Genomic DNA, 15768 nt, shown 5'->3' with positions numbered 1-15768 from the left:
GAGATTATCCGTTTTTGTGCCCGGGATTCGCGTCAATATTTGTCTTTAATGACACAATGCTAATACAATATAATAACAAAGACTCTGAAAATAAGTTTGAAGTTTATTATAAGAGAAAAAAATTTTCAGAAAAATATTTAAAAACTGTTATTTAATAAATTTTTTCTTATTTTAAAGAAAACACGGTTTACATAAAATTACATATCAAAGAGTTTAAATTTGACGGATATTTTACATAAAGATGAAAAGAATTTTTTATCAACGATGCGACAGTCTTAATAATCTAATGTCGTTATTTACAGCCAAAATTTAGGTCAAATTTTCTTTTATAAAGAGAAGAAAAAATGATTATTTTTCTTTAAAATAACGTAAAATAATATAGTAAATTTCTTTTATAAATCAAACATTTTTAATACGACTTCTTCAAGCACAAACCGAGTCTTAATTAAATCGCATTCTCGTAATTCTCTCGTCAATAACAGCCGAAGAATGCCTATAACCGAATCGATATAACCAAAATAGTCGAATGACTATTGGGGTAGCTTACAGCAGCTTACAGTTTCCCGCAGTGGTATCCGATATTAATCTCCTTTGAGGGAAACTATTTCGAATAACTTGTATTAATCCTGCTACTGCGCGTTTGTTCTAGATGCTTATCAGTGATTCCTAGTTCTGTTAATATAGTTTTAATCGAATTTATATATATAATAAATCTATATATTAATTTACATAATCGTTAATGTATCAATCATATAAAATTAATTGGGACATTAATTTTCAAAATAATTTTAAAAATAAATTTTTCATAGTACAGTAATATTCTAATAATATAATACATATATGTATATACGCTGTCACACATTATCACGTGTATGCGAATGTGCGTATCCAAGTATAAAAAAGAAACTTTAATATCATTCGATGTTTATCAGTATCGCTCGGTTGGTATATACAAACGGAACTACGTCAGCAAAAACGGAACTACGTCAACAAAAACGGAACTACGTCGGCAACGTAGGAAGACCGCAGCAACACGTTCTCGGTGTTATACCTTACCTGCTACGGATAATTTTATTACCAACTTCCTGTCGCGTGTTTCTTTCTCTTTTTTTAATTATCTTTATTAAATGCCCGCAACGCATCTGTTTCCTTTTACCATAAATCGCTCGTTGCGATCGGTATGAATTCGATGATATAATTAGTATAAATGCGTTTCAGGACGTGCAGAGTATATTGATAAGATGAATCAACATCTATTCTGATGCATTGATATTTATAAACATCTGCTTTTAGAATAGATTTTTTAAGAGGATAGTTGAAGTACGAGAGAATAAATATGACATTATTTTTCAATAGCGAAATAAAAAGTTAAAAAAATCTTCCGAAAGAATACTATAAAATCTCGAAGAAGATTATCATTCATGTTAACTGAAAAATATCGTACACAATAATTATTTTAATTAATTCCATTACGTTTTTATTAAATATAAGTTTCAAAGTAATTACTCGCAAATTTTTAAGTTACTTAAGACGTAAGATAAATACGTGGAAAATTAAATTTAACCGTATGTACAGTATGCCGCAAAATATCCGCCGATGTGAGCTGGTGTATATAATGCCGGATAATAAATGATTTTGAGACAGACGCGGCGGATCGATAGAATTACGCCCGTGGTATTGTGCCGCGCCAAGATGATTAATTAAATGCAAACACTGCCACGCCCACGTATGGCGAAGCGAGAGGATGATATACATGTAACCGTGCGCGGTCATATATTAACTGCTTGGCGACACGTGATGCCACCGCGATTCTCCGAGGGACATGCGTGATCTCGCGGTAAATGTAGGCCGGTATCATGTCATTTGGAGGGAGTGACTTTCCCTTTTTGCCGCTATCAATCTTAAAATACACACCCTGCCGTGAATGAAGACTCGCGGCCGTTGAAATGAAAAGTGATATCGCGAAATTTTTATTAGACATTGTAAAAAGATAGTCTGAGATTGGTATGGAAATTTTATATAGATATATTAGAGGAAGAGAGAGAACAGATACGCGAAATATGAGAAGGAAAGAGAAGGCAAATATCTTCGAACGATCATTATTTTGTACTATAATATGCGGATTGCATTAAACGAACGTTATAGACGACATAATTCCGGAGAATTATCTCGATGATAGATTATTCGGTTAAAAGAAAAAGAAAAGAGAATGTATTAAAGTACTCTATTATGAAATTCGCCTAGATGGAAGAGCCGCTAAAAGGAGGGCGGAGAATTGCGGATGAAAATCGTCTCCGATCGATTTGCTTAATGATGCCATTAGCACGAGACTGTTGCCAATCTTGGTTGAAAATGAATCGAAGCATTTCTCGCGATTTGCATTTCTCGCGCCAGTCAACCATAATGACCAAAATCTACGCTCGCATTTATGTATAACATCTGTCTAGAGAGAGAAAGAGAGAATCTTTTTCACAAATTTTATTCCCTTAAAATAAAAAATTGGCTATTTCAATTGCGACTACGAATAACTTTTGACACTTAAATTGACCTTTTCTCACACTCTTTAATTAAGCGACAATTTCTTACGCGTTTTATGCGGTTTATTTTTTCATCCGCGCACGTCACATTATCCAAACTCGAAACAATTTTTAAACATTTTTTATAAAAATAACACGGATCAAATAGAGTAGAGAATTAAAAAAAAAAACATCGAACAGAGAACATCAATCATACAACAATACAAGTAATATATTACTCCGTAATATTTTATTTTGCTTATCGAACGTTACGCTCTACTTCGCTGTTTAAAGGCAGATAGATGAAGTATAATAATACATATATCGTGCATTAAGCTATTTATCAATTTTTGCATATACTTTCGACACGAAGATATTTTTTCGAAACATATCGTGGACTGAATAACGCGTAAGACGATAATGTGGTTTTGGGAGGGTTGGTATGGCAAGCTATAGTGTTTTCCGTTGGCCCATCTGTCGAGGGGAATACCCCCCGTGGATTAATTGGAACCTCGCGTATTGATCCAATAACGTGAGTGCCGGATACATGAGAGAGGGAAAAACTTGGGAAGTGGGATACCCGGGAGAAAGGTGGAAAAAAAGATACGGAAACTGTTTGGAACGAGTTCGACGTTACTATATATGTTAAGTTACGTTGGCGCAAAGTATGTAAGAAAAAGAGAAATATAACGCGATTACTCGAGAGAAATATAAATGGAACGAAGTGTATTAAATTACTATTACGCGAAAATCGACGCATGTTAAGTCTTATGATGGCAACAGAAAAAGCTATATAATTTTGATCTAATTTTTTTACCGATTCTTTCCCTCGTGTAATAAAATTTCGCGTCATCATGTCTTGTCAAATTAAATTCATCGAGATACTAGTCGACATGTCTCTCGCGTTTTTATAAACTCTGTTTTGTACAAATTCCTAAAAAATTCCAATAGGGTCGAGTATCGAAATATAAAAACGATCGCGTTTTAATATTTCGTCCTAACGAATGCGCGTCGCGCAATTAGTATTTATGCTCTCTGAACCCCTCGGACATGACTTCCCTCGAAGCTCTTTCGTAATGCCAGAATTATCTTCGTCTCTCGCTTTTCGCGTGCGTCGTGTCGCGAGCCGGCGACACGTTTCGCGTTAATTTCACGTCGTAATTAAAACTAATATCGTCCCAAATTAAAATAAATTGAGACCCGCCGCCGGCGGCCCTTCGCTCCACGTTTCCGCTGCACTCGGTCGTTTATTTCTTTCTTTTTTTCTTTTTTTTTTTTAAGGACCGTCTTTAAAAAAACTGGCGCTAAAGAACAGGTACGTGACATTTTCACGCGCGAGTTGTCACACACGAGAGAGATGTACATTAGTCTGTAATCGCTCTTGCATTTTTTCACGCTTCGAAGATCACCCTCGAAATTTTTTTCTCGCTCTTTCTCTTTCTCTTTCTTTTTTTTTTTTCCTTATTAAAACTGCAAGTTTCTTGTGATATTTCGTGCGTTTACCAACTCTCTCCTTTTAATCCATCAGAGGTAATTCTTTTCTATCGAATTCTATAGAAAGGCGTTTAGCGAAATGCAAGTAAGAAATGTAAAGTAAAACGAGAGGGATTATGTGCATTGCTTTAGAATATGGTGTCGGACATATTTATGGAATGTGCACAGTCTAATTGCAACTTTGATTGCAACGTGCAAAGCATGCATATTGCTCGAAGAACATATTAATCTTTCTAATTTCTTTTGCTTGTTTCGTTTACCGAAGTATTTTGTCATCTACAACTATCTTCAAGCTATTCTTTTATTATATGGATGAGCTCTCAGAGAAACATATATCTCGAAATATAAATCTTTTTAAAATTTTCATAGAGAATTTTGTGATATTACACTTAAAATTACCTATATTAAAAATAAAGCTATAATTCGCGAAACGAGTAACTTTCTCTAGTGGCGGATTAAGTTTGCTTGATTGACAAATCGAGTTAAGAGATAACGAGTTATCGATAATTCGATCGAGTTTAATCGAAAGCGGAATTGGAGCGGCCGGTGTTATAAAGCGCCTTAGTGAGCAACAAAAATTCCGATCGATTAAAATTTATTCAATATAGTACAGAACTTTTTTTTTTACAGCGAAGAATACTAATATATATATAGTAATCTAAGAGACTACACAAAAAACACATCTGCGAATGCCAGATAGTGTACTCTATACGCTACACACTTATAGGATTCTCTATCTAAAGACTCTCACGGGGATTTAAACATGGCGAGGCTTTTCCCCTTCTCCCCCTGTCTTTCTTTTCTCGCCGGTTGCTCCGCATTCTCTCCCGATGATGCGATGCCGATCCGGGAGTCCTTTTTCACCACCATCGATTCTTCATCACCGTTTCTCTCCTTTTCCCGAGCTTATCCGCTTTCTCCGGCCGAAAGAAAATCACCCCGAATGGAATTCATCCGACGAGAGAGCGGCAATTCTCCGCTTCCTGGAGATCCGTTCCACGCGTTCCCTTCTTGGACGGAGGCAGTGCCGCCGTCTGCTGGCGGTGCCCTGAGCCATCGCGCCCTTCCCTCCGCGGACCAGGAGGGTTGTAAACCCACCCCGTCGCTCCCTCCGTCCACGACCCCCACTTGCATCATGAACGAACACACTATCGCGTCACCACTACCGTACGAAATTCAGCTCCACCGGCGCGTCACGACGACGACGATGACGATGACGAGTTGCGAGTTGCTCGATTCCTTCGACCGGAGCTGACATGCTTCGTCCGGCTAATGCGACCAGCTATTAATGTAGCCACGGGGAATATGAGCGAATGTCGAAGCTACATTTAGATGGTCGTTTCACGCGACGAACGAGCGCGTTGCGTGAAACGACAAGGGCTTGGCCTCTCTTCGTCTCTCTTTGTCTTTCGATTTACCCCTTTCCGACTTTCTACTTTATGTCGAATACACTCATCATCGACTTTAATAACTTCTCGTTCGATTTCCCTATGACATACGAATATGGTCTTTGAGACACACGACGGTGCACTTTGATACTACTGAATAAAAAACGAGATTAGATGCATCATCCGAGAGAATCTTAAGTGCTTTTGAATTATCGTAAAAATATTGCATACGGTGATGTCAAGGATTATATATAAAGCAAGATTGATGATCACGAATGAATATTATGTTGAATTTTCGCGACGAAACTAAAGTAATTTATGAACAGGGCGCGAGGCTTTCCTCTTCGATCTTAGATATTTCTTCTTCAAGTTTCGTCTCAAATGGATCACGAAAAAACTTTCTTCCGAACTCCTATCCGATTAAATTGAATGAGTTCTGGTTCGAAGAGACGATATTTTTTTCGTCTTCTTGCATTATTAAAGAACAATATTTTTCTAGTCCATTTTACATCGACGCTTATGGAAATGTAACAATCGATATTTACTGTTTTCTCTAACTCGATCGACAGAAACTTTCGGGAACACTGAAAGGTTATGAACTAAATTGGATAATCAATGATATTTCCGGCACAGCGATGAAAAATATCTCAATTTCACGACGTTACATAGAACAAGAAAAAGAAAAGATCGACCGCGTAAAACGGGAAGATAGTCCGCTTTGTCGCTTCGGTTTCACCAGAAACCTGTGCCAAGGTTTATTATTTACAGTGTCTGATGATATTTTTGTTCTTCTTTTTCTATGACGCTATCAATTCAGAAACACTTTGAGAATAAATAGGCTACGAGGTGAAAAATTGGATCGAAGAGACAAAAAACTGGATCGATGAGATAAAAACCAAACACACTTTTCCTCATCAAAATTGAAATAATTCAATTAAGAAAGAAAAGATAATAAACAGAAGAAAGAGAGAGAGAGAGAGACATAGGGGGAGAAGGAGGAGGAGGAGAAATAGAAGGCCTACAATCGACCTCAACCCAGCGTTAACCTTTTCATCGACCCCGTTGTTGCCACCCCTTCGCGTAACGTCGCTCTAATTCCGTGTGCTAAGTCGTAAACGGAAACAAGGCCGATTCATTACTCAGTAAATGGCCGCGCGGTTATTGTAGGCGCGGAATTAATAAAAGAAGATAAATAACTACGGGCACAAACTATAGGCTATACTGCCCTTTAATCACAATTAGTGGCGAATAAGTATCGAACGCGCATAATGAGAGAGAGAATGAGAAAGAGAGTGTGTATATACATAATGACTAATAATTGCGGATAAAAAAATTTTTGATGAATTTTATATGTTATTGCGATCTTGGTTTTTTTCGTTTAGTAAATTTCTCGTAATTTTTCACGCGAATCACCAATCGGCAAAATATGTTCTTCGTGAATTCTCCGTCTATTTGGGTATCGATCTCCCACGAGGCGAGTAGACATATCGACCTCCACCGAAACTATATTACAAACTTATGACCTTCCTTCGGTTTCGACTTTGGATCGGATATTTTTTTCTACGCCGATGATCGATGGTGGATCGAGTTCAAGGCGCGCGATTTCGGGGAGATTTCGGTCGCGGCGAAAATTTGCGATTTTTTTTCTTTTTTTTTAAACACGCGATGCGTGTACTACTCGACGAGGGGGTCACTGCGCGACGATAACGCGCAGGAATATTCGCGGACGCGCTCCGGCCATTTTGCGGGCTATAGGCACAACGTAGATGCGTTCCGATAACGAAGCGCCTCTGTCATTCCGAGTCGTCGTGATTTGTTATTCCTGACGGTTTGAAAGATCCACCTGTGAGACATCAAGTAATCGCAAAGATGATTTCGCTATTCCTCGCGATAGCAATTCCCGCGTTTAAAGTTACAGGGAAGGGTACAAAAAAAAAGAGAAAAAGGGAAGCTCTCGACGAAAGAGATGATGAAGTTGACGAGAAAAGAGAGTCCTTCAATCGACCACGGTGGCGAGCAGCCGCGCCTCTCGGAGGCTGCTTTATCGACTGGAAACACCATCGCTCGTACCACCATGGCGTATCCACGCTGGCGAGAACGATATACGAGAGTGGACTCGTTTTTTCGATTTTTTTCCCCCGTAATCCTTTCTCCGGGGTATCGAAGTGACGTGGCACAATAGCTAGGATCGCGTACGGGCGTTTCCTCCTCATTTCCGGGCGCGATAATCCACCGTCGTCGTCGTCGTCGTCGTTTGTAAAATCCCTCGTCCATGTCGCCCCACTGTGGGTTCTTCACCCTCTCCGCCCTCTTCCTGCGACCGCGACGAAACGTCGAAGCAAGCGCGCGACACCGATCGACGACATATATATTAACCGGGACACACTTTCCACATTCTGTACCATTGACGAGAATCGACGACGATCGAACGAAAATCGGAAGTGGAGCACCAGGACGAGGACAATGTCCCATCACACCAGTAACTCTTTAAAGGCGTACTGCTGTGACAGGACAATATCCCCGGCCTGGGCTGATTTATCGCCGGATATCCTTCCTTCCTCGACCGCAGCAGGTTGTGATGCTGCGCTCTTCTCGCTGCTCTCTCTCTCCCTCTCTTTATCTTTCTCTCTGCAACTATCTCCCTCTTTCCTTTTCCCGCGATGACTCTCGGCTGCGACCGTCGAGCGGGTTGCCGAGCGAGATATGGCGGCCGGCGAAAAACACCCCTTTGCGAAGGCCGTATCATTCGGTCGAGCGTCCCGACGGCACTGCGTCGCTCGGTGGCGGCGGCGCCTCCGCACCCTCTCCCCGTCCACCCACTCACCCCCACTAGAACTGGGGCTCTTCGAGCCTCTCCTACCGTGGGGAAAACTCGCCCCCTTCGTCTTCGATATGACTCTCGGTCGCGTGTACGTGTATGTACGCATGCGCGAGAGACGGAGAGAAAACTTGCGCGCGCGCGTATATGTGTGTGTATCAGAGTACATCGGCACATCGGGAGAAATAAGGGGGGTTCAGGGCGCGGAGAAGAATAGCATTGGCGCGAGAGGGGAACCGAGAGTACAACCCCTCGACGTTGCTGGGGGCGGACGCGGAGACTGCTGCTGCTAGGTACTGGGATATGTCTGGCGATACTGAAAATACTGAAACTACACGCGCTCTCTTTCACAATGCCCAGCCGCCATCCTTCTGTCCGGCCCTCCCTTGTGTATGTGTATTACCCCCTGTTTCTTTCCACACTCTCCCCCTCTTTCACCCTCCTCACTCTCTCGTCTTTCTTTTTTTTCTTTCTGTATGCTGTTTTTGTCTCTATCGTTTGCTTTTACACCTGTACGCCTCGTCCTTGTAATGTGTAAGACGATCGAGGTCATCGGTGGAAATGGAGGAGAAAGAGGATACTTTGTCCGCTCGGTTGCGTTGTGGACGAATTTGCGAATTTTGCTAATGCGCGCGTTTTGATTGGCTCCATCGAACTGCGATCACGTATTATCCCACGGGAGCGATTTATTTAACAGATGAATATATGTATATATTTAACAGATGAATATATGTATATATTTAACAGATGAATATATGTATATATTGATTTCTCTCGATATAACGATGCGGTTTGATTAAACAATCAACGAGCCGCATCACGCCAGCTGATTGCTCAATCGCGTTCCACCGGAGCGCCTACCCCGCGTTAAACGTTTTTTAATCTCAGTTTACGGGGCGAGATATCTCAATTTCGCGACGTTCGATAACCGCAAAGCGCGTTTTACAACGGGAAAATTAAATCTGCGCAACTGCGGAATTATTACTTTGCAGCACGAGTTTCAATTCGTAAATGGCGCAAAACAACGAGGTGTAACGATCCGATAACGAAAGCAAGCAAAATGCATGTCGAATGTTTGTGAGAGAACGCGGTAAAAAAAAAAACTTAAAAATCGCGGAAACTAAAGATTGATATAGCTCGTTTATCGATAAAAATGATACGGTCCTTCGAATCCAACAAAAACGTATCCATGATTTTTTTTCGAGCTTTATTCCACGGCATTTCGTCGAGATATCCCGCTTCTGTGAGTCGATGCGTGCAGGCGGAATGGATGAATACGTGGTGGATGGTTCCATTAATTGATTTTTTTCTGGACTAAATGGGAGAAAGACAATCGCAAAAAAAAATCGCGTCGAAAAGATTCCGTCTTAAACGACATTTTGAGTATTAAGGGACAAGTGTCATTTGCGACGATAAATCGCGGAGAGAAACGCCAACAATATATCACGTCCTCAAACTGTTTTTCTCCGACCTGCATCTTCCTCAGAGATCTAGTAAAAAAAAAAATTGTCTAGAGGAATTTTCCGATATCGAAGGCAGTAAACGTCTCTCGCGAAGAACTAGAGGAAATGAAAAGGGAGAAAAGGAAGAGAAGAAAGAGTTTAATAATCACGTCGAGGAAGGCGAGAGAAAGGAGGCGAAGAGAACCTGGCGACGGACTACGGCATCATAAGACGTTTTCCGTGCCGAGACCCGATCACGGTTTTCGCGGAGTAGTGGTGGGAAAGGGGGATAGGTAGGAAGGGAGGAAGGAAGGAGCGAGATCGCGAAGGGTAGTCAACAACATGACCGAGTCGAGCCGAGCCGAGCGGAGCGGAGCCGCACGGAGGCGAGAGGACTCGCGCGCCCGCGGAGGGGTGTATTGATCCACCAGCTGCGCGTTCTCGTCGGCGTCGCACCCCACCATCCCTCGCCACTTCATCCCTCCGCCGCGCCACTCCCAACCCCAAACGACTCGCTCGTTTCGCTTCGACCCTCCCGGCTCTCCCTCTTTCTCTCTCTCTCTCTCTAGCTCTCTCTGTCGCTAACCTTCCGCTTCACCCTGCTGTTTTCCATCTCGCTCCAACCACCCCGCTTGTCCAATACCTCCGCGGCACCCCTTTACAGCGCATGTCGACCATGCCGCTCGCGGCGATATATCCGAACCGGGCTAACGCGCAATCCTCCCTCTCTTTCTTTCTCTTCTTGCTTCTCTCCCGACCTGCACTCGCCTCGCTCTATCCCGCCACGTCTCATCCACTCGCCATTTCCCCTTTTCACCCCCTTTTCGCGTACAGCCACCGCCGCTGGTGCTGGTGAATGTACGACGCGTTGTGGATCCTGAGGGAAAAGGCATCGCGACGGCACGGTATATATCTCCAGTTAGATATACACGGACGAGAAACGACCGTAGCTTCTCTCTTAGTTATACGTTTGCGTATCTCTCTTGCGAGCCGCGAGATCCAACCGCCTTAGATGGTGGTATTGGTTTGTTACCTTTGCTCTTTCTCTCTCGATACGAGAGATCTCTGACCGAGAAAGGAGGATGATGTACCATTCGACGCGTGTAATGCGCACGCGGGATATCCGGCGCGGATTGTCTCACTTTGCGGCGGGCAGCGACGGCGACGAATCCGCGACATGTATAATAACATTTGTCATTGTCATTGCGAATGTAGCACATATATACGCGAAGGACAAAGTCGTCGCATTGTCGTCGACTGATGTCCCGTTGCACATTTTGCGTTCAATTTGGAAAATTACAGCGAAAGCTTTTGCAATTTGCCGAAAGAGATGTACTTTCGAAGTAAAACATATGTATACAGTGGATTTTTCGGCGCGAAATACACAGCTGCCGCAATTCGCGAAACGCAGTCGTAACGTGAATTATTTAGCGACGCCAAATATAAACGAACGTAGGCAAGGCAACGATAACGCGATACGCGATAAATCAATATAATTGTAAAAATAATTAATACAGGTTAAGGACGATAAGGTATCGTTGTCAGGATTGTCTCTCCCTTTCCCTATTTGAAAAATTACGCAGAATACTTATCAATTATTTATGTTGCTTTTAATTAATTGTTTTAATCGTGCATATTTTGTGCGCGATAATTAATCAGATATTGGCGTTCACTTGTGTCTCTATGGTAATTAAAATAAGCGCATTCGGGGTCACACAGATTGATCCGGACATTTATTTATTCAATTGATATTATAAGAGACAAGATAGATAGATATATTGCATTTTTTACAGGATTATATAATATATTCTGTATATACCTATAATCCTGATTATATATAGCTTGAACGAAACAAAAAGTGTGTGTGCGTGTGTATATCCTATGTTGTAAAATAGAATTTTATGTTTATAATAATCATAAAAACTTCAAAAATATTTTTTTGAAATTTTTATGATTATTATAGCATAAAAAATTCTATTTTATAAGATATAAGATCGTACACGCACACATACATACAGACACTTCTAGTTTCGTCCGAGTTACAGAATAATCGATATAATCTGGCGAAAAATAATAAAAAAATATTTTTTGAAATTTTTACAACATCATGAACAAGAAAAGCATCTTACCTTTAAAGAACGTGGATTTCGCAGATCAAAAAATCTCGGTATAGACGGAATCTCGAATCTCTGATAATCGGTTAGCCTGAAAGACGAGAAATTTTTTTTCACGCTTACATCGCCAATGACGATCACCAGTGATGGCACTGAACCTTCCACTTACGTCTCGTCGGTCATCGATGACCATCGTACATGATGTGATACGATATATATAATATTTTCAATTACTTAGATTTGCAAGATTATGACTATGATTAATAATAATAATAGAAAAGCGTAACAAAACAAAATATACATGAGTAAAATTATAAAAATTAATATTTTTATCCCTTTCTAAAAAAGGCATGTTAAATCGATTCTCGCAAGTATTGCCTCTTTTTCGCGATGTTGATTAGCTGCCTCGATTTGCATTGTGCGTTATATTCATAGCATCGAGAGGCTGCCATCGCGAGAGTTAGCAGTTTGACAGTTTGTCCAAAATAAAATAAAATTAAATAATAATATGTTTAAAATAAAATGTTTTAATACTTTAAATTCGATTAATATTTTTGACAGTTATCAGCTGATTTCTGTCAAAAAATATTAATCGCGGATAAAGTATTATAACATATTATATTACTTACAAAATATTATTATTTTAATTATAATAATATGTTGTAAATAATAATATAATATGTTGTAATATATATATACTTCGCGATGACAGCCTCTTGATGCTATGAATATAACGCAAATCGAGGTAGCTAATCAACATCGCGAAAGAGAGGCAATAATACTTGCAAGAATCGACTTAACATCATTTTTAGAAAGGGACTAGAATGATCCAGAAATCAGCTGATAACTGTCAAAAAATATTATTTGAGTTTAAAGTATTATAACATATTATTTCTAACATTATTTTAATTTTTATAACATTTTTATTTTAAAATTTAATTAGCAAAATTTAATTAACGCTTTAATCAGCTGATTTCTGTCAAAAAATATTAATCAAGTTTAAACAAACTTTATATAAAAGTATCATTCTTTTTTTATATAAAATCAAAGAATAGCGCGCACTTATGTTGTGTTTTAGTTTATTAAAATTTTTAAAAATGAGATTACATGTGCAATATTACACATGTGAATATTATACACATGTGAATTTTATTAATATAAAATAATCCCATCGGCGTGAACGGAAAGTCAGTTGGAATACGCGTGGCGATGTAATTGTGTTAATGAAAAAAGATGCATACTTACGATTCGCGAAACGCTTTCGTTTTCATTACGAAATTATTCGCGTTTTTTTAATAAGCGAGCAATTTCCTGCAACACGTGGCATAAGTAAAAGTTAGTGGATGTAAAATGGAGTGCCAAGGCCGTTAACTCTGTCTCGGTAGACACAATGACCTCAAGGTATTATATGTAGATTGTTTCCAGGAATATATAGACCCGCCGAATGCTATTTTTTATTCAAGTTTCGGAACACATTTCATTTCGCGAAATGATATATATTATTTTTACATCTTACCGCACTAAGCAGAACTTTCTTATTTCACTCTTTATCGTTGGCGGAAGAAAACTTAGTAGTAGGAAAGTACTATAAGAGAAACTTACTGAACGTCAATCGTGGTAACGAACAATCTATGGTAGGTCATGAAAGGTATGGCGAGCATAACGCAAGTTGATACGAAGGCGAGCGGTATTAACTGAAACAGAGAAAAAAATGCGCACAAACCCTTAATAAAGCTGCCGATATTTGTCAGATGCTTATCACCGTACACACGTAACACTTTTCTCACAAACTAGTTATAACGTGATAAGTAGAGAGTTGTCACAGCTGTTGTGCGATGTACGATGTAATCGCGCACGAATATTGCTTAGTTTTACGTTAATTATTGACGCGAGTACTTTGTTAAATTAAATGTAATTCTCTTCGCATAAAATTAAAAAATACATAATTTAACATTTTTGTTATTAAAATTTAATTTAAATTAATTAAAATTTTGTTTGCATATTTTATTTACAAAAAAAGCAATAAAAGTACGATTGCAGCGAATGTTCCTGTAAAATTAATGTACTTGGCAGCGCTTGTGATCTTTTTTGTGGAAAAAATCTCGACATAAATCTCATCCGCGATCGTGACTAATATCTCTTTCTCTAACGATCGATCTATCTTTGATTGTTTCAGCGCTGGCATGGAGGCGACGAACGGCGCAATCGAGCACGACTTCCACAACACGCTGGTGCCGATAAACGGTAGCCATTCGGGCAGCTCCGGTAGGAGTACGCCGAACGGCGGTGACCCGGCACCGGGCAAACTCTTCGTGGGCGGCCTCTCTTGGCAGACGAGCAGCGAAAAGCTGCGGGAGTACTTTGGCATGTTCGGTACCGTTACCGATGTTCTCATCATGAAGGATCCGGTTACACAGGTCGGTCTATCAAATCTTAGAGCATAACTCTCGGCTTGCTCGCCCGATCAATTACGGTTTTATTGTCTTGTCGTACGAGGCTGTTTGACACAGGAGACAGCTAACGCCTGGTCGACGTTATTATTATCTCAGAATTATTATTTGTTGGAATTTTCTAGTCTTTCTGCTATTTTTTAAGGGAGTTATTTGATATTTTTTAATTTATTTAATATTTGTTAGAGAGTTTCATCGTATATTTCTCGTACAATTTATACGCTTAGAGAGATGTTATTTTCGAGAATACATTTTAACATTGTTACGTTCGACGATTGATTCGACGAAATGCACGTTGCCTTCGAAATAATGAAGTTTGTTTAATTATTCATTTATTACGAAAAACAGCCTCGTATACACACACGTTGCCCACGCGTTTCCAAATCGCGTTTCTATGCCGCGTATCAGCTGATTTGTGCCGGTAAACGGTTTTCGGCCCACCCCGACTCTCGTGCATCGCGGGGCACGGCCGCGAGGAAGTCGCGAGAGAAAGGAGTTTTAACCTCGACAGGATTCGATGCACCAAGCAATCTCTCCTTCCACTTTTTGCACGAAACTATATACGTAGTAGACCGTAGTAGATGAGAAGTTGTACTAATCGGTGTAATTAATTGCTGATATAAAGTATCAAGAGAAGAAAGTAGATTGTATTAGGTATTTATTAATCGCATTAATCGCATTATATTAAAAGAAGGTGGAAAAGGCAGAAGTTTCTTTTTTTTTTTCCTTTTTCTTGTCGGATTTGCAGGCGGGAGAAAATGTCGAATGCGGGTAGAATAACGGAGATTTCGCGTACGAGAGGGTGGGGCAGAGAAAGATGTAATACGTATACATATATATATATATATATATTTATATATATATATCAGTAGCTCCTTAACGTTCGTAATGGATTTGAATCTTATCGCAGTCTTTGTTTCACGTAACATTAGAATGTTTGTCTTAAACATTGGCTTGGACAGTCTTGCATGCAAATGGTAGTTTGGTAGCACTAGTTAACCGTTCATAACAAGAGCTACGAGATCACCAACGACAGGATAAAAGATTTCAAAGATTAGGATATTTTTGCAATAAATCAGGAAGCGATCTTGTACATTCGGATCGAAATCGCTACGTTAGGAGAAGAGATAAACGGATCAGTTTTAGTGACCATTCTGAGACGAACTACTAAAAATAAATAAATAAAACAATTAATTATTTATAAAAATAGTACCCTAATATTTATTTTGAATAATGATGAAATTAAGCTTCGCTGCGTTGTAACGCGAAACTGAATCGTGAAATAATTTTTTACGTGGTCATGAAAACTCGTCCTTAAACGTCTTGTGACAACCGAGCAAAGGTGGAGATATATATAGACGCGCGGTATCCCTCGATTACGCACGTCGAAAAAAAAAAAAAATGAATCGGATATCAAATGCGGTTTGATCGCGAGAGCGAGAGAGAAAAAAACAGGTCGCAAGAAAGAGGGCGAAACGCAATAGACGGTCCATGTGCATCGTGCCGGTTCTCGGCTTGTTAGTACTCTGCGTTGATACCACTGCTT

At 39.8% G+C, this 15768-nt stretch overlaps 2 protein-coding genes across 10 annotated transcripts in view; one reads left to right on the top strand and one right to left on the bottom strand.

Moving 5' to 3' along the window:
• Positions 1-15768, bottom strand: part of LOC145933416 (uncharacterized) — a 61624-nt gene that overhangs the window by 12541 nt on the left and 33315 nt on the right. The window contains exons 4-5 of the mRNA XM_083033092.1: positions 13375-13466; positions 11788-11863 (exon numbers count right to left, since the gene is read on the bottom strand). Coding sequence (XP_082889218.1) covers positions 11788-11863; positions 13375-13466 — 168 coding nt within the window. The remainder of the gene's footprint in view (positions 1-11787; positions 11864-13374; positions 13467-15768) is intronic.
• The window catches only part of Msi (RNA-binding protein musashi), a 96355-nt gene that overhangs the window by 71694 nt on the left and 8893 nt on the right, over positions 1-15768 (top strand). For all 9 annotated transcript variants that reach the window (XM_083033006.1, XM_083033044.1, XM_083033027.1 and 6 more), the window contains one exon: positions 13949-14189. In XM_083033006.1, coding sequence (XP_082889132.1) covers positions 13949-14189 — 241 coding nt within the window. The remainder of the gene's footprint in view (positions 1-13948; positions 14190-15768) is intronic.

This window comes from Prenolepis imparis, unplaced genomic scaffold, assembly GCF_030444845.1.
Source record: "Prenolepis imparis isolate NDT839.2.m4 unplaced genomic scaffold, iyPreImpa1.0 SCAF_1, whole genome shotgun sequence".
NCBI classification, from domain to species: Eukaryota; Metazoa; Arthropoda; class Insecta; order Hymenoptera; family Formicidae; genus Prenolepis; species Prenolepis imparis.
Note: the sequence above shows the minus strand (reverse complement) of the source record. Positions and strands in the feature narration are given on the sequence as shown.